This window comes from Myotis nattereri (assembly GCF_964212035.1).
Source record: "Myotis nattereri genome assembly, chromosome: 5".
Lineage (NCBI taxonomy): Eukaryota > Metazoa > Chordata > Mammalia > Chiroptera > Vespertilionidae > Myotis > Myotis nattereri.
The window spans coordinates 32982939-33005574 of record NC_138080.1 but is presented as its reverse complement, the minus strand read 5'-3'; the positions used below and the strand labels follow the sequence as shown (position 1 = coordinate 33005574).

The window sequence follows — 22636 nt, the reverse complement described above, 5'->3', positions numbered from 1 at the left end:
CAAGCAGTGGTTGGTAGGCACTGAGAAGGGGCTGAGGGGAGTGAGTGGGTTACTCCGAACCCGAGACTGCTGTGTAAATGCAAACACGCAGGACCAGGACCCCTTCCCTGCCCAGCATGCCCTCCCCGTCCCTCCCAAAGCCCCACAGCGTGTCTGACTGGCTCTGAGCTGCCCTGTGCTGTCTGTTCTTGAACTTGGAATCCAGCAGTCCATGGCCCTGGCTGCGGTGGTCAGGCCCCAGCCCTGCCCCATCCAGACCCACTTCCCCAGCAGCCAAAAGACTTGGGCACTGGGTTCTTGGGTCGGTGTGGGGACCCCAGGCAGAGAGCTGGGCAGACACTGAGTGTCAGGAACTGAGCGTCAGGAGGCATCATTGGGAAGAGGGGAGTCACACGGGGGCACACGTGTTCTGTTCCTCTTTGCCTGGCCCCACCCCCACCCCTGCCTTCGGCCTTTGGGGTCCTCTCCTTCCGAAGTCCCCCTTCGCCTCCCCCTACAGACCACGCGGAAACCCAAGACACCTCGGGCCCAGCCTCTGTCCCTCAGTTCTCACCCAAGACCCCACTCAGTGGCCCATTCTGATTTCTGACCCCCCCCTTACCCCCCCTCCCCGCTTCAATGCACACAGCCCCACCTCCCCTCCCTCCTGGCTCGCCCAGCCTGCATCTCCTGGTGCCGTGATGTTCCCTTACGTTAGTCTGTCTCCCATCCATCTTGCATGTGAATAAAGTGATCAAATAAAATGGAAGGCGCTGTTCATCGAGCTGTGGGACCCCGTGTCAGCATCCCCAGGACCCCCAGAACCTCCCCCAGAGCCCTGGTTGTGGGGACGCCCACTGTGAGAGTGCCATTCCTCATGAGCCTGTGTGGGGGCTGCCCTGGGTCCCCCCCTGGGAAATGTCCCTTTGGTCAGGTGCAGGGGCACAGGGGCTGGGGCTCATGTCTGACCCCCCTGCCTGGGTGTCACCGGGCACCCCTTGGTTGAGCCCAGGCATCAGCCCTTGATCTCTGCCCAACTGAGCACAATCCCTGTCTTCGAGGGAGGGCTGTGGTTTGAGGTCTGTGTTTCCCCACTGAGAGCAGGTCAAACCAACAAAGCAATCAAACCACAAAGCAAATAGTACAATTTAATTCATCCACAAGGCAAATAGAAAGAACGCAAAGGGTGTTCTGCACAAACACGAGGGAGGGGGAGGGAGGAAGCTGGTGAGGAAGAGAAAAGAGGGAGGAATAAGAAAAGAGGAAGGAAGGAGGAGGAGGCAAAATAAGGAAAGAAAGAGAAAAGTGGGCGTGAGGAAGAGAGTGGATTGTGGTCCAAGTCCTGTTTGGCCTCCACTCCCCTTCTCCTCGACGCTTGGCATGCTGGCCACACAGCGTCCGGTGCCCAGCCTCCCACTAGCTTGGTGCTGGGCTGTGTCCCAGGCCCCCCCTCCAGGGGTGCATGGCTGTCTGTCCAGATCAGACTCACATTAAATAAATTCCAATATACACTGTACAAGAAAGCCAGGTCCATCCCTCATCTCACCGACCGTCCACTCCGCCAAAGAAAGACCCTCTGGGGCCCCTCTGCATCGGGGGACTTCCGTGGGCAGAAGAGGAAGAAGGAATAGCTTGGTTCCCACAGGGCCTGCTATGTCCATGCATAAAGCCATCCTGGCCACTAGGGGCATCAGCGGGACCCCCAGCAGGCCAGGCAGCTAGGAGAAGGGAGTGGCCAGTGGCAGCTGTGCTCCCTCTGAGCCCTGGTGGTCACCCCCTGGATTCTACAGCCCTGAGTCCCCTCTGTCCAGCTGCAGCCTGAGCAGCACAGTCTGGGTGTCGGGTGGGGAGAGGGGGTCGTGCAAAGTGGCAAGGGAAGGACTCCTCTCGGCCTTCCCCCTGAGAAGACCCACCGAAGGCAGGGCAGGGCCGGGGGCAATGGAGGGACACGACAGGCGGGGCGAAGACGCAGGCAGATGGCCCACCCTCCGTCACTCTGCAGGCGGGTGGGCCAGGTTGGCCAGAATCTTGGCCTGGTCCACGGCATCGAGCAGGTTCTTGGCGTCCACGGCCAGGGTGTGGGAGGCCGTGAGCATCTGCCGCTTGCACTCCTCGCTCAGGGAGGTCACGGCGTTTTGCTGGGCCAGTCGCATCTTATTGATGAGCTCCGCCAGGTCCTTGTTGAGCAGTTTCTGGGTCCCTTCAATCTGTGGGAGGGGTGCACAGGAGAGGCTGGGAGCCTAAGCCACGCACGTGTACACCTGGGTGTAGGCGGAAGCAGTCAGAAGTTCTCTGGGGGACAAGTCACACCCAGGCCGGGGCCGAGCAAGGCCCTGTACGGCCGGAGCCCAGTCACCAAGGACTGACATTGTAGACACCCTAGACCCCAGCCCACGCCATGCCAGCCCCGTCTGATCAAACCCCACAGGCCCTCCTCTTATCACAGCATCCTCTTGTGCTGGCCCAACGTTCGAGCCGATGGTTGAGGTCAAGTGCTTTCATCCATTTGTGAGCTGCGTGTCATCAAATCCAGAGCCCTGGGCCTGTGGATGGAGCTGAAGCGTTTGTTTACAGACCGAAGCTTCGCACAGTTCTGAGCACAAGCTCAGCACTCAAGTGTTTATCGGGTGAGATGAGTGGCTGGGTCATCGTGCTCAGGGCAAGGCGCTCTCATGTCAGACCGCACAGCCGGGCCTGCTCCTCTGTGGGCTCCTGCTGCCACCCAGAGGGAGGCTGGGAACCCCCCTCCCCACAGTGCTGTCTTGAGCAGCACAGACTGGGGGCTCCGGTGGTCACCTGTGCCACGTCGCTGACCACAGGGAGATGCCACATCAACCCACAGTCCGGCAGGGGCGTGGGCTTCCTCAGGGTCTACATCTGGTTTCCCAGCAGACAAATGTCAGCGCACTGACTGTGCTTCCTATGGCTGCGGTGATGGAGTCCCGCAACCTGGTGGCTTAAAGCCACACAGACTAGACTATCGTCCACCGTTCCGGAGGGCGGGAGTCTGGCCAGGTCCTGTGGGGCTGGAGCCCAGGTGGCCGGGCCGCGGGCCGCGCTCCTGCAGGCTCCGGGGAGACGCTGCCCCTGCCTGTCCCGCTTGGCCTGTGCCTCCTTCCAGCCAAATTTGAAATCACTTCCACCTCTGCTTCTGTCGTCACCCCTCCTTCCCTGACTCTCACAAGAACTCTGCACCCCCCCTCCCTCATAAACGAACCCTGTGACTACGTTGTAATCAGTGCAATCTTCCCACCTCAAGGTCCTTAACTGATCCCATCTGCGAAGTCCCCTTTGCCATTGAGGGTAACCGAGTCCCGGGTTCTGGGACTAGGACAGGGAGCGATTTGAGGAGCCAATATTCTGCCCACACAGGCCCCATCTCCATGCAGAGCACCAAGCCTCCTATGTCAGTTTTCGGCGACTGTTTCTCACTTAAATAGAGAAAATTACATTCAATGGCCTACAAAAGCGCCCTTCACTGCTGTTTCCATAACACACTCACCTTCCCTCTAGTAGGGAGGGGACTAGATCAAGGACCGCAGGAGGGGCAGAAGGGAAGGTGTGTCCTCCTTCGTGTCCTCACACTTTAAGATGTCACTGCAGCTACCTGAGACCTAAACTGGGAAACCGGCCCTAGGAAGCCGGCCAGGGCCCCGGTGCCCACTCAGCGCCCCCGTGGAACAGGCTCAGACACGCTGTGCAAGGCCCCGGCTGCAGGCTCGGCAGGCAGAAGTGAGGCTGCCCCGGTGGCCTTGTGCGCCCCCCGGTGTGAACCACAGCTGGGGCAGGGGGAGGCGAAGGGGAGCCGGAGGCACTGTCCGAGACAAGGACACTCACCTCCGTCCGTGACGACGCCGGCAAGGAAGGCAGGATACTGTCCACGCTCCCAATCAGCTTCCGCAGGGTCAGGCCCACGTTCTGGGGGAGAGAGGGCAGGGCGGCTGTCACCTTCTGTTTGTTGAGAACGCCATGCTTCCCTTGGGAGAGCACTCCTGATCGGCAGCTGCCTTCTCAGGGACTAAGGGGGCTCTGACCACCTTGAGCTAATGGGGTTCTTCCAGGGTAAAGACACCTGCCGGGCAGACCGGGGAGCTCCGCCCTGCCCCTCCCCCCAGGCTGGGATGAGCAGCCTCCACCATCCTGGTCCCGGTTCTGGCCCTGGAGCTCACCTTCACCACCATCACGTAGGCCTCGGGGGGCAGCTGGCAGAGTTTATTCTTGAGGTCCAGCACAGCCTGCACCAGATCCATGACATTGTCGTACACCATGTCGTCGGTCCGATCCAGGTTGGCTGTGGGCTGGATAGACTGGTGGGGGTGTCTCAAGTCAGGGGGACGCTACCATTCTTTCCTGGGCGGGCACTCGAGGTGCCGGCTCAGCCACTCGCCCAGTTTGAGAAGACTCTTCCCCAAAATAGCAGTGCCCTGTCCTGGGGGTGCACCCCTCTCTTCTGCTTCCAGGCAGTGGTTCTCACATTAGACTCGGCCAGGAGCCTTACAGAATCCTGGTGGCCAGCTCCACACCAGGCCAACTGAGCATCACCTGGCATGGAGGCCGGTGGGGGGAGGGGGGAGGGGGGTGTTAGGTGGGTTCAAAAGCCCCCGGTGATTCTAATGGACAGACACGGCTCAGAACCACTGCTTCCGAGTGAGGAAAGTCAGCGCCCAGCCCAGGCTGTTATAAGAACAATGCAGGTGCTGAACGCCAAGGGGGCGTGGGCCAGGGAGGAAGGGGCCCCCACCTCCTGCTCCCAAGGCAGGACCCATGGGCTGTCCTTCAGGTTGGGGAGGAGACACGGGAGACAGGAGAGGGGTCTTCCCCTTGCTTTTTCACGGATTAGCTGTGTGGCCTTAGGCAAGGCGCTTCCCCTCCTGGGCCTCAGCTATATCAGGAGGACACTGGACTAGAGTATTTCCGGGGGCCTCTGAAATCTTTGCCATCTTAGGTCTTGGGGAGCCTTGATTCAAAGTCATTACCAGCTTTGACAGAGCCAACACATACCTGTGCACCCAGCCTCGGCGGCTTCTGCGGGGGACCCGTGAACTCCGCTGCAAAAGGAGGGAGAGCTCTCAGCACCCTGGCCCTTCCCTTTGTACCTGCGGAGAACCAAGCCATTCCCCTCTCCTCTACCACCAGAGGATCTGGAGACATGAACCTCTAGCTCCGGAGGATGGCCCTCCTGGAGTCCGGGACAAGCGCAGTTGTCCACTTAGAGAGAGGAAAAGCCAGGTCGCAGCAGAGATGGGGTGACTGTAAGGGTGCGCCAGCCCCTGCGAGCCTGGGCGGCGGCCCTGAGAACAGCACACACTCTGGCCTCGACAATCGCGAGGAACAAGCTTCACTCCGTGAAGGCAGCAGGTGGCTGCGGAGTCCCCCCGCTGGTGCCGCAGCAGCTAACGGGGTAGGTGTGTGCGAATTCCCGGTGCTCCACTTTGAGCATTTGTGGAGTCAGGGAAGTGAAACAGCAGAAGAGCCACACCCTTCAGGCCCCGTGGTGAGAAGCAGACACACCGAGCCCTGCGGAGCTGCTGGGAGAGCCAGCCGCAGAGCAGGAGTCACGAGACCTGGCTGTGTGACCCGGGGCGGCTCACTTACACTCTCTGGGCCTTAATTTTCATCTGTCAAATAAGGGGGTTGCTCAGAAGGGTTCTTGGAGCCAGCCTGCCCGGGCTCACATCTGAGCTGTGCTAATCAGCAGGTGTGTGACTTTGGGTAAGTTCCTTATCCTGCCTGTGCCTTGGTTTCGTGGCCTTTGTACAATGGGCGTAATAATAACTTGTCTTAATTCAGCGTTGCTGTGAGAGGAAACAAGTTGACGTCTGTCAGCGACTCAGGCCTGTGTTTGGATGGTATGTAGTTCTCTGTGACTGTTGTCATCGTCGTAACTGTCACTGTCGTCCTCACCACCATCGGCCCCACCCGTCTAGGATGATGATGAGCCTGTCCTGTTGCTGGCTCCTCCCCCCGCCCCCACTTCAGCAGAGGCCTCTGGGGAGACCCGAGGGCTCGGCCACCCTCGTCCTCCCTTTCATCCCGCAGGCCCAGGGAAGATGAGCACCATCGGAGAGAGGCCAGCGGAACTACCTTAGTTTCCTAACAAGGAGCCTCCTACAGAATGACTGCGGGGCAGGAAGAGAGAACCATCACCTCCTCCAAATAACTGTGAGGAGATGAACAGGAAAGAGGACGAAGGACCCCGGGTCAGAGAGAGACCCTCTGGGCAGGGGGACAAGGGTGACAGACGGAATGGGAGGGTGGATATCAACTCTAAGACCCAAGCTCTCTGACACTGCGTAAAAGCAAGGCAGACATTTCTTAAAACTGCAGTACATTCCGCTGCTCTCTGCAGGGGCAACGAGCAAGGACGGTGGCTCAACACGAGATGCCGTGTGGAAACTCCCACCAAGAGAAGGGCAGCAATACTCACTGTAGCCGGCCTCCTTCTCCGGGGTCTGGAAGGAAGGAGAGCGAACACATCACTCACATGGCTCTGGGGACCACCCACTTCCCGCCTTGACCTGTTCCCCGCCCCCCTCAATGGTGTATTTAGAGGTTTAGAGATCATAGCCACGGGCGGGGCAGGCTCCGGGGAGCTCCTGACCAAAAGTGACCTGGAGGTGTGTCCCTCCTTCCTAAGAGGCTGGGGGGACTGTGGATGTAGATCCAGGGAGAGTTCAGGAAGGGGTCCTCGTGGAGGTCAGAGGAGGGAGAAGAGACTCGCTCCCAAGGCGAGAGGCAGAAGGGAAGCGATGAGCGGGCCCCGGGCCTGGAGCTGGGGCCCTGCTGCCCATGAGCACCTCCCAGGCCTTCATTCTAAGCGGAGGCCTCTCCCGGTGACTTACCAATGGGGACTTGTCGTTCATGTGCACCATGGGGTCCTGCAGAGGAGGAAACCAAAGCAAAGCACTTAGAATTCCAGAACTAGAAACCCCGGGGGTGCAGGGGGGCACTCACTCGGGTCAGCTGGGGCAGCAGAGGAGACACAAAAGGACATGATGGCGTGGACACCTCTCCCATGCAAGCGCTGTTACCACACTGTCTTCAGCACCCCGGCCCCCCCACGGCCCAGCCCCACGGCTGCTCACCAAGGACTTCTCCTCCCGCCGCAGCCACTGGTAATCTTCCACCATCTGCTTCTGCTGCTTGTCCAGGATCTGCCGCATCTTGGCCCGCTCAGCCTCCCACAGCTGCTGGGCCTCTTCTCGGCTGCTGGGGCGGATGAAGTCCTCCTCCTGGGGGACAGCGGGGGCGGGGGAGAGGACACAATGAGCCCAGTACCCAGACCCAGAGGAGGGACAGTCCTCTGATGAACCTTGTGCAGCCACAGACCCGGCCTCACCACTGCTCTTCTTGTTGTAAGGTTGCTTTTAAATTCACAGCCATACAGGCAGGCAGTTATTATCGGGTCACAGTCAGCCCCAGGCACAGACATGCCTGTGTTGCAATGGAACGCCAAACCCGGAACACGCATTAACATGCAGTGTATTCAAATGATTACATGATCTGTGAAGGCAATTTTATTTTCGAATTACTGCCCTCGTGTTATTCTTCTCAGCTGGTATTTTTCAGGGTCGCTGTCACTTGGTAAATTTAGAAGTGAAAGCCAGCCCCCTGGAAAGCCCTGGGCACTCCTCTCCACCCACGCACCCCTGAGGCAGGCCTGGAAGCCCCCAGGAGCACTGGGCTGCCTTTAGCCCCCCCGTGGGGCGGGGCCTGAGGGAAGGGGCTCCCTACCAGGCACCCACTGATGGAGTCTTTTTGTAAAAACATACTTTTTATCAAGATAATAGTTTGGATTGTTTAACCAAGGGTTAAAGGAATGCATAAGCTAAGAGATAACGTGAAGAGCAAAATTTAAAGAAACATAAATGTCGAGATATGTAATACATACCTCCTAGCTGTATTAATCCAACCCTTGTTTAAACTCGTTTGGGAGACTTTGGACCTGTTCATAGTTTTACCTATTTTCCCAAAAAGAAGGTGTTGCGTGTTTTCTTTTTACTTGCTTTATCTCAATCTTCCCCAGGGTTCATTTATATAATTATCTGCCCAATCCCTTCAAAGTATTTTGGTGTTACTTATTTTCTGCTGCACGCTTTGCACCTGGATCCCTGAGTGCTATTGCATCAAGCCCAGGATGGCTTTGCCAGGGGCAGGACCTCCCTACGACATCCAGGCCAGCAGGGCCCTCAGCTCCTTTCCTTTGAAGGGTCCAGTTTACATACAAGTCACTTGCATAAAATGCTAAAAATCGTTCTCTATCTACTTTAGCAAGCCATAATCTCTGCCAAATCTCTAGAAATATTTTCCTCACTGAACTCTCTAAAACACACTTGAATATAATAAGACCGTTAGTTAGTTATATTGGAACGTTTTTCCAGTGCTCCTTCAGCTCCAATTACTGCTCTCAATTTCTAACAATATTTCTTCCCACAACTTTGATTTCTTGGTTAAATATTCTCTGTTCATTTTTCTATTCAACAACTATTTATTAAGAAACTTCTATGTGGCGGGCATAGGGATGGGTGCTGGGAGGGCAGAAATGGTGTAATGCTAATAAACAATAGCTAGGCCATTTTTCCCAACTTCAGCACTATTGACATTGGGGCCAGATAGTTCTTTACTAGGGGAGGACTCCCCCTAGAGCATCTCCCCCAGGGATGACCAAATCTGGCAAAATCAGCCTCAGTTGAGAGCTACTGGGTTAGACTTTAAGAAAACAAATTTCAGAACACAGGAGCATTTTACAATCATAGAATTAATAAAAAATAAATAAGATTTATTTCTCAGAGGACACTGCTCCAAAGGAGAGAATTTTAAGGTTACAAATATTCCCAGTTAAATGTTAACACCTGCAAACACGATGTACAGTTACCCAGGCTACTGACAGAGAGCGACAAGCAAGGAGACAAGTGTCAAACATTTGAATATAGTTAGGAACCCCCAGGTATCAGAAAAATGTGAGGACTGCGGATCGAATTTGTCCCTAGAGATAATACTGGTAGGAGGAGTTAGCAGAGTCAAGTAAACACCCTGTAATCTGTAAGAAAGTGCCTACCACTCTAATGTCTCGCATGCCTGATTGGTGTCTTACAAAACATTTTAAGGCACATTCCAAGATTTGTCCCTATGTCTTCCCATTTCATAATCCAATTCAAGGAGAAAATAAGATTTTTTTTAAAATTGAATCTCTTTAGGGCTTACTTGTCTGAAATGTACTTCAGAGATTCTTTTCAGGCACTAAATACATACATTGTTGGTCACTCTTAAAAGGAATCAGGTCCTTGTGGTGGTTTAAAATGTCTCCACAGGCTGTGAACATTCCAGAATTTGGCCACCCCCACCCTTCTTTCTACCCCTACATGCATCCTTCCTCCAGTCTCGCCAAACAGCTCCTGCACTTCCCCCATGGTTTCCCATCTCTCAGTCTTGGCTCCTACTGATACCTCTGCCTCGCTCCTGCCCCCTCATCCCAGTTTCTTCCTGTCCAAATCTTACCCACCCTTCCAGGCCCAGCAACACAAAGACGCTTCACAGAGCAGCTCTCTCTGAACCCTCACTGCACCTTTTGCTGTGTCTCTGTGCGCCACTCACAGCTCTCTGGCTGGCAGTACAGGTAGGTGCGCACCTGGCCTGTTTCTTCAGGCCAACTGTCAGCTCACTGAAGGCAGAACCGCCTGGATCTCCCTTCAGCACCTAAGGCGGCTACCTGCAAAGCATTCCTGCACGAGTTATGGTTTATTGAACTGTATTGTTATTTTAAACTTTAATCGAGAGATTGCTGCCATTCTGGTGTGGCATCCCACAGATTCCCAGATAAGTCGGGCAATAGTAAAAAATTGTTTTTTATGCGAAAACCATCTCCGATTTCTGTTAAATGTTTTCAAATGCTTTGCAGGGAGCCGATTATACCTTTTCAGCAATCCACCAGGATGAGGTTTTATCCATGTTTCCGTTGTAACCCATAAAATGGAGTTTATATTTTTAACCTCTTTTGGTTTATTTTAAGAGACGTTCATTATGTTCTTTTGGGCAGACTTTCCTTACGGAGAGTCCTTCTAAACCGCTGACACAAAAGGTCTTTTTTTCCTGCTGCACAGCCTGTCTTTATGGAAGTAAACAAAGCCCTCATGGGGAAGCAGGGGTTAGACAAAGGCAATGCCGCCCCTCACGCACGCAGAACAGCTTCTTTCTGAAAGGTCACATTGTAAAGCAGAACTCACTAAAACTCAATTAATTTCGAATAAAGAGTCGAGGGCAGGAGGGTGGAGGAACTGAACACTGCTTAAATTATAGAGCACACCGCAGAATGCAGTTTTATTATCGTTAAGTGTGTGCTAAGATACAAATTGTTTAAATTATAAATGGGGAAATGTATTCCACAATAGATCTTGATGCCTAGCGTTCTAAGTTATATTACTCATATGAAAAAATTTTATTAAAGTAAAAATAATGGCACAGAACATATCGACATACGTACTTTCCTACATTTTCTAAATCGATTGGAACAATCATGTAGTTTTTCTAAAAAAAAATTTAGAGTCACGTATACTGAACGTGAAATGTCATGCATATATAAACAGAGTTAGAGCTAAAATAATAAGGGCTTCGATCTGTTTGGTCACAGAGCAGGACCCAGTTTAGTAAAATATATTAACTGTGTATGGCAACCACTGGGGCTATTCGTATTGAAGGAGAAATGGGTGGTGATGAGTGACAAGTGGGCAAGCGAAGGTGCCTTTATTTATTTATTTTTGGACAAGCCTTGACAATCAGGTGCTAACCCATGAGGTACTCAGGGCCTCATGTTGGCAGTTACAACAAAGAGGTGACAGGAGTGGGGATCTTAGCCCCTCACCAGCCCCCAAGCTCCTTCTCAAACACCAGCAACTTTTGCAAAAGCAACAGGAATGGAAGCCACAAGGAAGCCTTTCCTTTGCCTGAAGAGAGACTGACAACCAAGGCCACCAGGCAGGAAGGGCCGAGCAGAACAGAACCTCCAGGACCTCTTATCCTTTGGCACCAACGGGCTTGGTTGTCCTCTACCCACAAGACTCCTCACTACACCCAGGGCTCAGGAGGTGGGGGAGCTTTTGCATCATTTGCCACAGCCCCAGAGTATGGACGGGGCAGGTCCAGGTCCAGCTGGTGTCCTCGGGGGCAGAGCCTGGCCTGGCCCCAGCCTCCGATGTGTTTGCAACGGAGAGAGAGAGAGAGTCACCGAGCCCCTCCTTTGGTGTCCTGACCGGTGCATGGAAGCAGGGAGGGCACCTCCTGAGCTGAGGTTGTGGGGTTCCCGGTGTCCCAGGCACCTCCCCTCCATCAGCCTCCTCCATCCGGGCTGGGACCCAGCATGCAGAGCCCTCTTACCCGCATGCTGTGGCGCTTGAAGACATTGTGCCGGTGGAGAGGTGGGGTGTGCAGCGAGTTTACGGGAGATGGGTACTCCATAGGGCTGGTGAGCGTAGGTGAGCTGGCACACAGACCCTCGGGGACCTAGTCAGGAGAAGCAGAGAAGCACGGGCACGAGGACAAGGCAAGAAGGGAGACAATTAGCAGCTACACACTCAGCGCAAACAAACGATGCATGAGCACCATGGGAGAGGCAGGGCCTGCTCTCCGGGAGCTAATAAAAAGTGTGACATAGGCGATTCCTCGGCCCCGTCTGGAAGACATGGCGGAGCAACAGACACAGCTCTTGGCTGGGAGTCAGCACTGGCACGGGGCCTCCCGTTCATCTCACAGCCCTCTGTCAGGCTCTGCACGCGATGGGTCCGCACGTGCTACTGACCGATGGAATACATGTCTTCTCCTTCAGGGCTCTTGAGAGAAGAGCTATATTTCATAGTCACATGACACACTGACACAGAATTAGCCCACGGGTGTGTATTTAATCACTACTTTAAACATCACTACAGGTAACTTTCTTTTTAGCGACATTGCTTCTATCTTTTGCATCGAGATTTTTCTTCAAATGAACAGGGTTTATGTTGGCTCTCGGTTGGGCTTGCTCTGGCACTAGGCAGTGACTGAGCTGAGGAGTGTGAGAGAAGAAAAGAGAGGAGCCCGGGCTCCTGTGACCGAGATGCAAGAGAGACACACACAGGACAGAGACACTGAGACGGGACCTGCAGCTTGGGAAGCTTCCGTGGCTGGTCATGACAGAAGTGGGAGGGAAGCCAGGAAGGAACCCTTCTCTCTCTCCAATGGCCACCTTGGTTCTGGCCAGGACCTCTATGGGAAGCCCCAGGGAGCAACTCTATTTTCGGGGGAACATCAATGGCCCCCAACTGCCTGAGACTCCTTCTCAGAAGGCTCTGCTCAGGGTAGGAGGGCAGGGAGGCTTCGGGCATGAAGAGTAGCTGTAGGCAGGACATGCAGCAGCAGCAAGCACTGTGGACAGGTGCTCTGGGCTTCAGGCACGGCTTGGCTGAGGACAGCCTGGTGGAATTGCATTTTGATTCCTTTGATCTCTGGGTGCTATTCCTCTCTGGCACCGAAGCTGGCCTCCTCCATTACCTGAGCAGTTGGTTACTGCTCCTCAAAAGCACGTGAATAAACTTTCAGGAAGGACCAAGACCAGACATGGCCCCGAGCTTTCCCGGGCCGCTGGTCATGTTTACCTGGAATTGCAGGTTGGGCGCCAGCAGGTTGGTCTGTGGAGGGGGTCTGTACTTGGGCCGGCTGGGCTGGAGAGAGAACGCAGAGAGAAGTCAGTCCCCGTCTCTCCCTGGGTGAGCACCGCTCACTAAGGGGAGCGTCGGTCAGAGACAGGTCGGGCTTGTTCGGAATGACAAGGATGAGGGACAACGCTCTCACTTATGGAGCGCCCATTGCATACGGAGTGATGGGCGGGTACAGAGAGGCCAGCCTCTCTGTCCTCCTGGGGGCACCGCTAACTGGAGGGGTTACTGGTCTCTGTGCGTGTAGCTTCTCTGGGTGTGGGAGCACCTCCCGAACAGCAGAGGAGGCCACAGACAACAGAGGTGGGAGGCCACGGGGGCTCAGGCACTCACAGCAGCTTCATGGAGCAGATAGAAACTGAGCTGAGCCCTGACTCAGGGAAGGGGAAAGGCACACCAGGCAACGGGCAATGCTATGGACTGAACATTCGTGTCCCCACCAACTCCCTATGTTGCAGCCCTCCCGCCCCCTGCCCCCTCCCGCCCCCAGTGTGATAGTATTTGAAGACAGAGCCTTTGGGAAGAAAGGGTTAGATGAGGTCATGAGGTAGGGCCCTAGGGTGGGATTCGTGTCCTTATACTACTAAGAAGAGACACCGGCGCTCTCGCTCTGTCTGCCCTGTGAGGACACAGTGAGAAGTTGGCTGTCTGCAAGTCAGGAAGACTCCTCAACAGACACTCGGTCTGCCGGCACCTGGATCTTGGACTTCCCAGCCTCCACAAATGCCTGCTGTTTAAGCCACCTGGCCTACAGAGTTCTGTTACGGCAGCCCGAGCTGCCTAACACAGGCACCGTCCTTCACCCCATGGTGTGGCGGCGGGCACTGGCTCCTGCGCCCACAGATGTCACAGAAGGTATGGACATGAAGGCTGCACCTAAGGGGCCCAGGGACACTCCTCATCCATGTGCCCTCACGGGGATCTAATTTTTCCCTAAAAAATGCTAGAAATAAAAGTGCTGGAGCCTCTCAAGGGAAGTGTTTCCAGGGTGACTCCCTGCCCCAGGTACCCGCAGGCTTGGCTAACTTGCTGTCCCAGATCCCACCTGCCAGGGCACCGATGGGGCAGGGGCCCAGTTCAGTGCTGAGGGACGGTTGGGTTGAGGGGCTGGGAGAATTGCAGGGGCACCTCCTCTCTGTGCTGTGACAGAGGGGTGATATGGTCAGGCCAGGAGCGGCCAGATGAGGACCCAACTCTGCTGAGATTCAGGGGCCCGAGGAGACCAGGCCTTGGCTTACCTTGGGCGGGGGGTCCTGGAAGACTATGGGCTCCAAGATTTTGGGAGGTCGGTAGCGAGCGTTCCTCTCCTGCTCTATCGCAAGGTCCTTCTCCATCTGATAAACGTCACTGCCATGGGGTCAGGTCAGATAGGAGAGAGAAACAAGGTCAAAGGTGCTCCTGGGGCTCCTGTCTGCACCCCACCAAAGTCTGGAGTGCCCGGAGGATGACACCGGGTCCCGTTTCCAACTCCTCTGCAGCGTGGGCTGGAGAGGCCCCTCTGAGACAGGCTGGAAGATGGGTCCTAAGCTTGCGTCCACATTGAGGCTGGGAGGATGGCAGGGACAGGTCCACGGTGGGAAAAAGTCCTTGGAGAGACAGTCCCAGCCCAATGGGACAGTGGAAGTGTGTCTCAGGCCCACCTCCCCGGGCTTCTTGCCCTCCTGTGCCTGCTATGGGCACGGATCCCCTAGGCAGATTTCTGATGTCCCAGCCAATGTCAGGACCAAGGCCTGGTTCTACATCTCCCTTCTTCCATGCAACGTTCCATCAGCACATTCCTGGTGAGTGCTGATGGGAAAGGGCTGTTGGCCACTCCCATCTTGGCTACATGCGTGCTTCTTGCCTTCCTCACCCCATCCAGTGGCTTCCAATCTGGGAATCACAGACCCCAGAGGATTCTGGGATAGTTGCAGGGTCCATGAATCCACATGCTCATGTGTGTACCTCACACACATTGTCTGCAGACCGAGTATTATGTATGATTGAAGTAAATGTCTAGGCCCAAGACAGAGTCGCTCTGGGGGGCCACACCAGCAAGCCACAACTCAGATCGCTTTTGTGTTCCTCTCAGTGCTCTGCGAGATCAGAAATGCCGCATAGCTAGTCAGCCAGTCCCCGCACACTCAGACAGCTCTGGGCGCTATACTTCCTTCCTTGTTCCCTATTCATTTTCTGCTTTTCTCTTCCTCGATCCTTATTCCTTATCCTGTTAAAGCTTCCTGTTTTCTGCCCCATTTCGCAATTCTCTGGCCCTTGGGAATGGGGACTGCCTGCTTCATGGAGTATTAAGTAAACTGTAAATTTGTGTCACCTCAATTGTCTTTTTTAAACACACAATCGTGGATTTTGTGTTTTCAGAGTTATATGTGTTACATTGTGTGTCATAAAACATTAATCATACAATTCACTGCATTTTGTCAATCAACAGATTGTTTTAAGACTAAAAGTGTAACTGACATTATATGCAGGAATTCTCAAAGTTTGATATCAAAAGGGTCCTTCTTACCCCAGAAGACTGGGAAACGCTCATTAAATCCTTTCTTAACTCCCATGGCGGCTGCCAGGCTGGGGCTTGGGGGAGGCATCCTGGGGTCACTGGGGGTCTTTGGGTATCCTTCAGACCACACCAGAAAAGTCATCTCCTCGCTCCATCCATGATGGGGGGCTGGCCCAGTGCCTGAGGGGTGTGCTTCAGGGCCCAGGGAGAGGCACCCCATCACAGCTCCCCCTGGTTCGCAAGACCCAGAATGAATGAAGAGCCCCCCACCAACTCAGCACCCCAGAGCGCCTGCTTTCTCAAGTTACATCTCTCAAATACTTTTCTCCTGGAATCCTTTGGTTTCCCAAATCTCTCTTACAAGGGGACAAGAGATGAATGAGGAGAGTCAATAAAGGGACAGACAGGATCAGAACGGCCTTTTAAGCTGAGGTCTTGCCATTGGTGCGGCCCCTCCCCCTACAAACCAAGTGTCATTCCCAGTGCCCCGGCCTGGGCCTTCCCAGCGTCCCTCCCAGGGTGCCTCCCAAAGGCAGTTTCCAGGGGCTATTCTTGCCCTAAAAATAAGCCAGCATCTTAACTACAGGACCTGAAGTTGCACTATTCACATCAACTAAGAACTAGATTCCCTAAAGTAGGAGTCAGCAAACACCACCCGCAGGCCAGTCTGGCCACCACCTATTTTCGTACGGCCCCAAACTAAGAACGGTTTGTAAGTGTTTTAATGATTGAAAAAAGAAAAAATATTTCATGTCACCAGAAACTTATATGAAACTCACATTTCAGCGTCCACACATAAAGTCTCATTGAAACCCAGCTACACGCATTCATCACATACTGCCCACGGCTGCTTTAAGCTGCAAGGGCAGAGCTGAGCAGTCCCAGCAGAGACTGCACGGTCTACAAAGCCCCAAATATTTACCCTCTGGCCCCTTACAGGAAAAGTATGCCTTGAAAGATGCCAGTCAGATCACCCGAGGAGGAGGCTGTCAGGCCGGCCACCAAGGAAACAGGGGACCTTCTAAAATGGACTCCAGTAGCACCCTTCACCAGGGACCCCCCAGTACCGGGGAAAGATGGCATCTGAGAAGGATCAGACCCTTAGGCCGCTGATGTTCCATTCAGAAGGGAGAGGTGACCCCTGGGTCACTGTCTTCACAATCAAAACTGACTCTCCTGCCTGGCCAGTGTGGCTCAGTGGTTGAGCATCAAACCATGAACCAAGAGGTCCCTGGTTCAATTCCCAGTCAGAGCACATGCCTGGGCTGCGGACTCCATTGATTCCCAGTAGGGGGCGTGCAGGAGGCAGCTGATGGATGTTTCTCATTGATGTTTCCATCTCTCTATCCCTCTCCCTTCCTCTCTCTCTAAAAAATCAATAAGAACATATTTTAAACACACACACACGCACACACACACACACACACACACACACACACGTGCGCGCGCGCACACACACACTGACTCTCTTCCCTGCGATCTGGGAGGAACAAGGGCTCTGAGCTTCTGCAGGGTGGATCAGCTAATTCCACTTGGACACAGGGCTCTGTGTGGCCAGAGGGACGGCCCCAGAGCAAGTCCCAGCCCCACCTGTCACTGCCCCGGGAGAGTCACCAGCTCTGAGCCTGATCCTCTCAGGCACAGGGTGGGAACAAGGACACCTCCTGTTCAGGGAAGTACATTATAAACCTCGAAGTGCTGCTGCAGGGAAGCCCAGCTCCCTCGGGGCCCCGTGCCCACCGCCTGCACCCCTGCGCCATGCTCACCTGAGGCTGCACACCAGCTCGTTGAAGCGGGGCCGCTCACTGGGGTCGTAGTCCCAGCAGCGGGTCATAAGGGTGTAGAGGACAGGTGGGCAGAGGTCGGGCTTGGGCAGCCGGTCGCCCTTCTCCAGCACCCCGATGACATCCTTGTTCTCCAGCCAGAAGAAGGGCTGCTTGCCAAAGCTCAGGATCTCCCACATGCACACGGCTGTGAGCAGGAGGACAGGGGTCAGGGCCCATGCAGGGTGGGGGGGCCTCACCCCTGGAGAGGTCAGTCCAGCCCCTCCAGGAACAACCAGAGGAATCTGCTCTGGGTCCCTGCAGGGAGGAGCTCCCGTGTTCCTTGCCTCCCCCTTGAGCATCCCTGGAGTTTTGTTCACCGTGGCGGTCACCGAGGGACCAGCCACCTGCATCTGTAAGTGAATTAAGGCCCCCTCTCTATGTCCCCTCCACATGCAGCTATGGGGGTCTTGGGGGTAGGGTGGGGAAGTCCAAAGGCAGGTTGTGGGAACTCTGGTGCCTTCTCTCAGGAAGGAGGGAAGCCTCCACCACAAAGCTGGGGGTTGAAGCCCAAACTTGCTGCCTATGTGATCGAGGGGAAGGCCCGGACCTGCCTGGGCCTCAGCTTCCTTCTGCGGAAACTGGGAGGAAGAATAATGAGATCGTGGGGAACCAAGAGGGGTCACCTACGAGGCTGTGTGCTCTGCAGGGGGCTGTCCGTCACCAGCCTTTGTCCTCGCCTCTCCCTGCACCTCCTTCTCAGAACAAACCTCAGAGTTTGCCTTTAAGGATCCCCCCATGGTGTCCCCACACGTGTCCTGGGGCTGGTGGGTGCAGGACACGCTCGGCTCAGGAACCTCCCCCAGGAAGATTAGCCAACACTCCCCGGCTGGCCCGCCTCCCATATCCCCCCGACCCACCACTGGCCCCTCACTTCTCACACTTCCCAGGGGCCGCAGCCAAACAGAACCCTGCAGCCCAGCAGTGGGGGCCCAGCCCCTGCTCTCGGCACCTCCTCTTGGCCCGGTCACGGAGGCGAGAATCGGAACCCGTTTCCACATCCTCCTGAAACTCAACTCACCAAACATCCAGACGTCACTGGCCGTGGTGAATCGACGGAAGTTGATGGACTCGGGCGACATCCACTTGATGGGTAGACGAGTCACAGAGGCTGGGGGTGGGCGTGGAGGTTTCAGGAGATATTTAGGGAAGAAAGATCCAGAATTATCCAAAAATATCGCCTATTCTCTGGAGACCCAAGGACCTACAGACCCTGGACCACAGCCGCTGGGGCGTCAGCGACCCCTCAGGGCAGACGGGCAGGCCGCCTCACCCTTGTAGTAGTCCTCCTCCTCTATGTACCGCGACAGGCCGAAGTCCCCCAGCTTCACGCACTCCGCGGAGGCCACCAGGATGTTCCGGACGGCGATGTCCCTGGAGGAAGGATGTGAAGACAAGGTGGTTCAGAATGCCCCAGACAGGCAGACAGACAGACAGACGCAGATGAACGGAGAGACAAAGGACAGTGCTGGCCAGGGAGCACAGTCGGGCAGCTTGTGTCGTCAGCCCTTCCCTGACCCACCTTGTTAAAGCCCAGCCCAAGTGGGAGCTGGGGTGGCCCTCCAACCCCCATCACGCACCCAGCCCTCTGCCACCTCCTTTCATCTCACCGCTGAGCTTCAACTCCCATCGTCCTTTCTCACGTGTCTCTAACGTGAAGCCTGTTTCAGGTTCCCAGGACTTGCCCCCTATGTTCTCCTGCCCTCGCGACTCTATTGTCCCCTCTGCCAGCGATGCTGTCACCCTGCTGGTTCTCCCAGAAGGAACCCCGACAACTTTCCTGGTCCCAGTTATGCTCTCCTCCTTCTGCAGGTCTGTGTGGGCTTTCGCTGTGGCTCAGAGCAGCAGCAGCTCGTGGCTAACTTCCTCAGAGCTCGGAGAGCCAGGACAGCCCAGGGCCGCATGCACCGAGCCCGGTATAGAGACCCTCAGAGCCCCCGGCTCGGCACAGGGAGCAGGTGGAACTTCCCAGCAGGTAACCGGTAGGGAGGGAGTGAGCCTCACTCCAGAGCTGGGATCTCACCTCCCCGCATCACTTCGAACCCCAGACTGGCCTGTCTGCTTGCTTCTCTCAGGCAGGCTCTCTGCCTGTCACTGGCCTTTATCACTGAAAAGGTGTCACACAAAGGAAACAAATCTGTCCTCCCTCCATCTTCCCCCCACAGCTGTTTCTGTCTCACGTTTTACCTTCATGCCAGGAGGTAAGCTCCATAAGAAAGGGATTTTTGTCTGTTTGCTTGGTTTTTTTTGTAATATATTTTTATTGATTTCAGAGAGGAAGGGAGAAGGAGAGAGAGAAATATCAATGATGAAAGAGAATCATTGATTGGCTGCCTTCTGCACGCTCCACACTGGGGATGGAGCTGGCAACCCGGGCATGTGTCCTGACTGGGAATTGAACCGTGACCTCCTGGTTCATAGGTCAACACTCAACCACTGAGCCACGCCAACCAGGCTGTCTTGATTATGATTTTATCCCAGGGCCTAGGACAGCGCCTGGGAGCACAGGGTGAGAATTCCATAATATTTGCTGAATGACTGGATGAGTGAATGAATGACTGAATGTTTATATCCCCCAGCACTGCTTTGCCTAATTTCACTCCCAAGGCCACATCGCTGACCTCGGTGGTGCTGGATGGAAGAATTCACTCGTATACCCTGTGCTCTGAGAGCACCCCTTCTGTTTCCTCGAGGAAATCAGGAAAGGTGGTAGGGACCTCCTTTCAGGGAGTCAGGAGGAGAAGGGGCCGGCTTCACAGACAGAGAGAGGACTGGACATGGCAGACTGGGGTTGCCAGGCAGCGTCAGCCACTCTGGCTGGAAAGGCCCAGACCCCAGGATCTTCCCAGCGCTGCCCTAGCTCAGCGCCTCCTGGCAGGGCCCTGTGCCACCGAATGGGCCCAAGGGAGGAGAGCGAGCAGGAAGCGATTTCCCAGAACCCACAGGGAAGCAGGCTGAACGCACTGAGTCACAGTCAGACACCTGGGGCTTCAGGTTCACCCGGAAGAACATCCTGTGAGGTACACATGCCCGTTTCCACTCCTCGGGTGAGGAAACAGATTCACAGCAGGTGCTCACGTTGTCCCATTAGACGGGACCGGAGCTGGGGCTTCTACTCTGGTCTGTGTGACACCCAGAACTGCTTTACCCCAAACTCCAGGATCAGATCGAGGGGCCCGGCTTCCCCCAGCCGCACCTGTGGACACAGTTGATGCTCTCCAGGTAGGCCATGGCCTTGCAAATCTGCAGCGAGTACAGGACGAGAGTGAGCACCTTCAGGGAGTTCTTGTGTCGCTCCAGGTAGTGGCCCAGCTGTCGGAAGGAGGAAGGTGCCATCAAGACCTGGGCATGGCCTCAGCATGAGCCAGGGAGCCCCACTGCAGGCAGGGGTCGGGGGGGAGGGGAGGGCGAACCCGGGCTGGCAAGAGGGTCCAGGAATTCCCTCTACAAATGGTACAAATGGTCCCTGGGTTGTTTCAGCTGAAGGCAGACACTGGGAGTCAAGGTCCCCTCCTAATCGCACGCCGCCCTGCTCAGCTGTGGCCCAGCCGCCATCACAAGGTCCCCCCACAGCCACCTCCAGCTCACCTCCCCGTGGGGATACAATTCCATCACGATCCAGGTGGGCTCCTCTTCGATGATGCCTATCAGCTTCACAATGTGCGGGTGATCCAGGTTCTTCATGATCACTGCAATGGGGGTGAGAGGGGCAGGCTGGAGGGATCTGAGGTCCGGGGTGAGAACCGTGCCTTCTGCCCCAACTGGGAGAGACGGGGAGGGACAGCCCTCTTCCTCCCATGTGGGCCCCAGCACTGTTCACATCACCCCCTCCCCGCATTCCAGGCCCCTCTCTCATCTTGGAGGTCTGTGTCGCCTCGGGGGTGTTCTCCAGCCCATGGGGGTTGTGTCCCTCCTCGGGGGACACCTACCTGCCTCACTCATGAACTTCTCCTTGTTGTCCTGCGTGCAGTCCTTCTTGCAGGTCTTCACGGCGACATTGATTTTCTCCCCTTTCTGCAGAGAGAGTGAGCTCAGGGCCCCTCGGTCCAGACGAGTGCCCCAAGGTAAGTGTCCCTTCCCGGTGTCACCGTCGTCTTCCCAGCCAAGGGATGGCAGGGGACGTCCGGCCTCTGTGTCTCTGCATAACACACCCCCCCTTCTTCCTCTTCTCGCCCCTTCTCCTCTCTTCTCTGCCCGTCCTCTCCTCCCCCTTCTCTTTCTTCTTGACCAGGACGTGTTGGCACTGGAAAGGACTTCCTAGATCAGGTGGCTCAAGCCCCTGGCTGAGCAGAGGAGGAAAGTGAGGCTAAGGGGGCAGAGATCTGCCTGAGGGTGGAAGGCGTCTGCGGAGCACCTGTAAGGCCATCATCAGACACGGCGTCCGGGTCTCTTTCCCTCTTTATTGTTAGTTTTCACATTTTTCCTGCCCCTTGCCTTCAGCTCTGCCTTTTCCCCAGGCCTAACACAACCACCCACCTTGTCCCGCTGTGTCTGTGGCCTCCCCACCAACTCCTGCCTCAGATCCGCCTTCCTTCTCTGAAACTGCGTGTTGCCATGCCTCCGGGGTTTGTCTTCTCCCACCCAGAGCCAGTGCCCCGCTCCTGGTGCTGCCTCTATTGGATCCCTGGCATTGCTCTCCTGCTTGGCAATGACTCTTGTTTCCCTTATTTCCTGGGTATTTCATAAATACTGTAAATGCCAAGTGCGTGAGGACCCACACATCGTGACTGCCACCTCCAGCCCCGGACGATTCGCCCTCCTCCTCCTCCTACAGAACGTGGAAGGGGAGTGTCAGGGATGAGTCGGAACTCACGTGATTCGTGTAGGCACCTTCGTAGACCTCCCCAAAAAAGCCTTCCCCGAGGATACGGTTCAGAACCACGTCTTCCCGGGCAATGCCATACTGTGAGCCTGCACATGTGGAGGGAGAAAGCAGAGACCCAGGATTCAGAAACCACGGGCACCCGGGAATCTGAGTGTCCACAGGCCGCAATGCCAGGCCCTGCTCAGTGTAACCAGACCCCTGGTCACACCTCAGCCAAGAACCAGGAGCTGGGTTGGGCTGGGGAAGGGGCTCTAGTACGTTCTATTGATTCAGACTCGGGGAAGAGCCATCACTCTATCCGCTCTGAAAGCTGGTCCCATGTCCACACTCTTGGGCTCTCCACAGGCACATGAAGGGCAATAGTGTGGGGATAAAAGAATGATCTCGGTTTTTAAATCAAAGCTGCCTCGCTCAGGGTGTCCCTGTCTGAGTCACACATGGGAGAGGACAAAGAAAGAAAGACATCCCCCCATGGTGTCACATGTGTCCCCATAATGTCACTTCACAGGGCCCCGGCTGTGGCCATGGTGGTGGGGTCAAGAACCTACCTCCTGTCCTTCGCAGAGTCTCGTCAGGAATCTCGGCGTAAATGTCTGATTCTGCAATGACAGGAAAAGAACATCCCATGGGCAAGATGCCCTCCGAGGGCACCACTGGGAACCAGGTATGTGGCTCCCACGTCAGGCCACAGGAAACCAAGGGTGACGACGGTGGGAGGGGGAGGGGAGGAGCCAGGCAAGAACCAGGCTCTGGTGGCAGGTGAGAGTGGCTACGAGCCCAGGGTACCTCGCTGGAGTCCCTGCTTGCTACTGCCCCGTTGCATTATTCA

At 55.5% G+C, this 22636-nt stretch overlaps 1 protein-coding gene across 3 annotated transcripts in view; it reads right to left on the bottom strand.

Annotated features, from left to right (window-relative positions):
- Positions 1–1113: 1113 nt before the first annotated feature.
- PTK2B (protein tyrosine kinase 2 beta) overlaps positions 1114–22636 on the bottom strand; it is a 123463-nt gene continuing 101940 nt past the window's right edge. For all 3 annotated transcript variants that reach the window (XM_081091626.1, XM_081091625.1, XM_081091627.1), the window contains 18 exons: positions 22356–22406; positions 21796–21893; positions 20912–20996; positions 20571–20671; positions 20179–20294; positions 18256–18356; positions 18004–18093; positions 16926–17130; positions 13901–14009; positions 12603–12668; positions 11350–11475; positions 7065–7211; positions 6822–6857; positions 6407–6431; positions 4981–5027; positions 4149–4286; positions 3817–3897; positions 1114–2186 (listed from right to left, as the gene is read on the bottom strand). In XM_081091626.1, coding sequence (XP_080947752.1) covers positions 1971–2186; positions 3817–3897; positions 4149–4286; positions 4981–5027; positions 6407–6431; positions 6822–6857; positions 7065–7211; positions 11350–11475; positions 12603–12668; positions 13901–14009; positions 16926–17130; positions 18004–18093; positions 18256–18356; positions 20179–20294; positions 20571–20671; positions 20912–20996; positions 21796–21893; positions 22356–22406 — 1838 coding nt within the window. In that variant the 3' untranslated portion in view covers positions 1114–1970. The remainder of the gene's footprint in view (positions 2187–3816; positions 3898–4148; positions 4287–4980; positions 5028–6406; positions 6432–6821; positions 6858–7064; positions 7212–11349; positions 11476–12602; positions 12669–13900; positions 14010–16925; positions 17131–18003; positions 18094–18255; positions 18357–20178; positions 20295–20570; positions 20672–20911; positions 20997–21795; positions 21894–22355; positions 22407–22636) is intronic.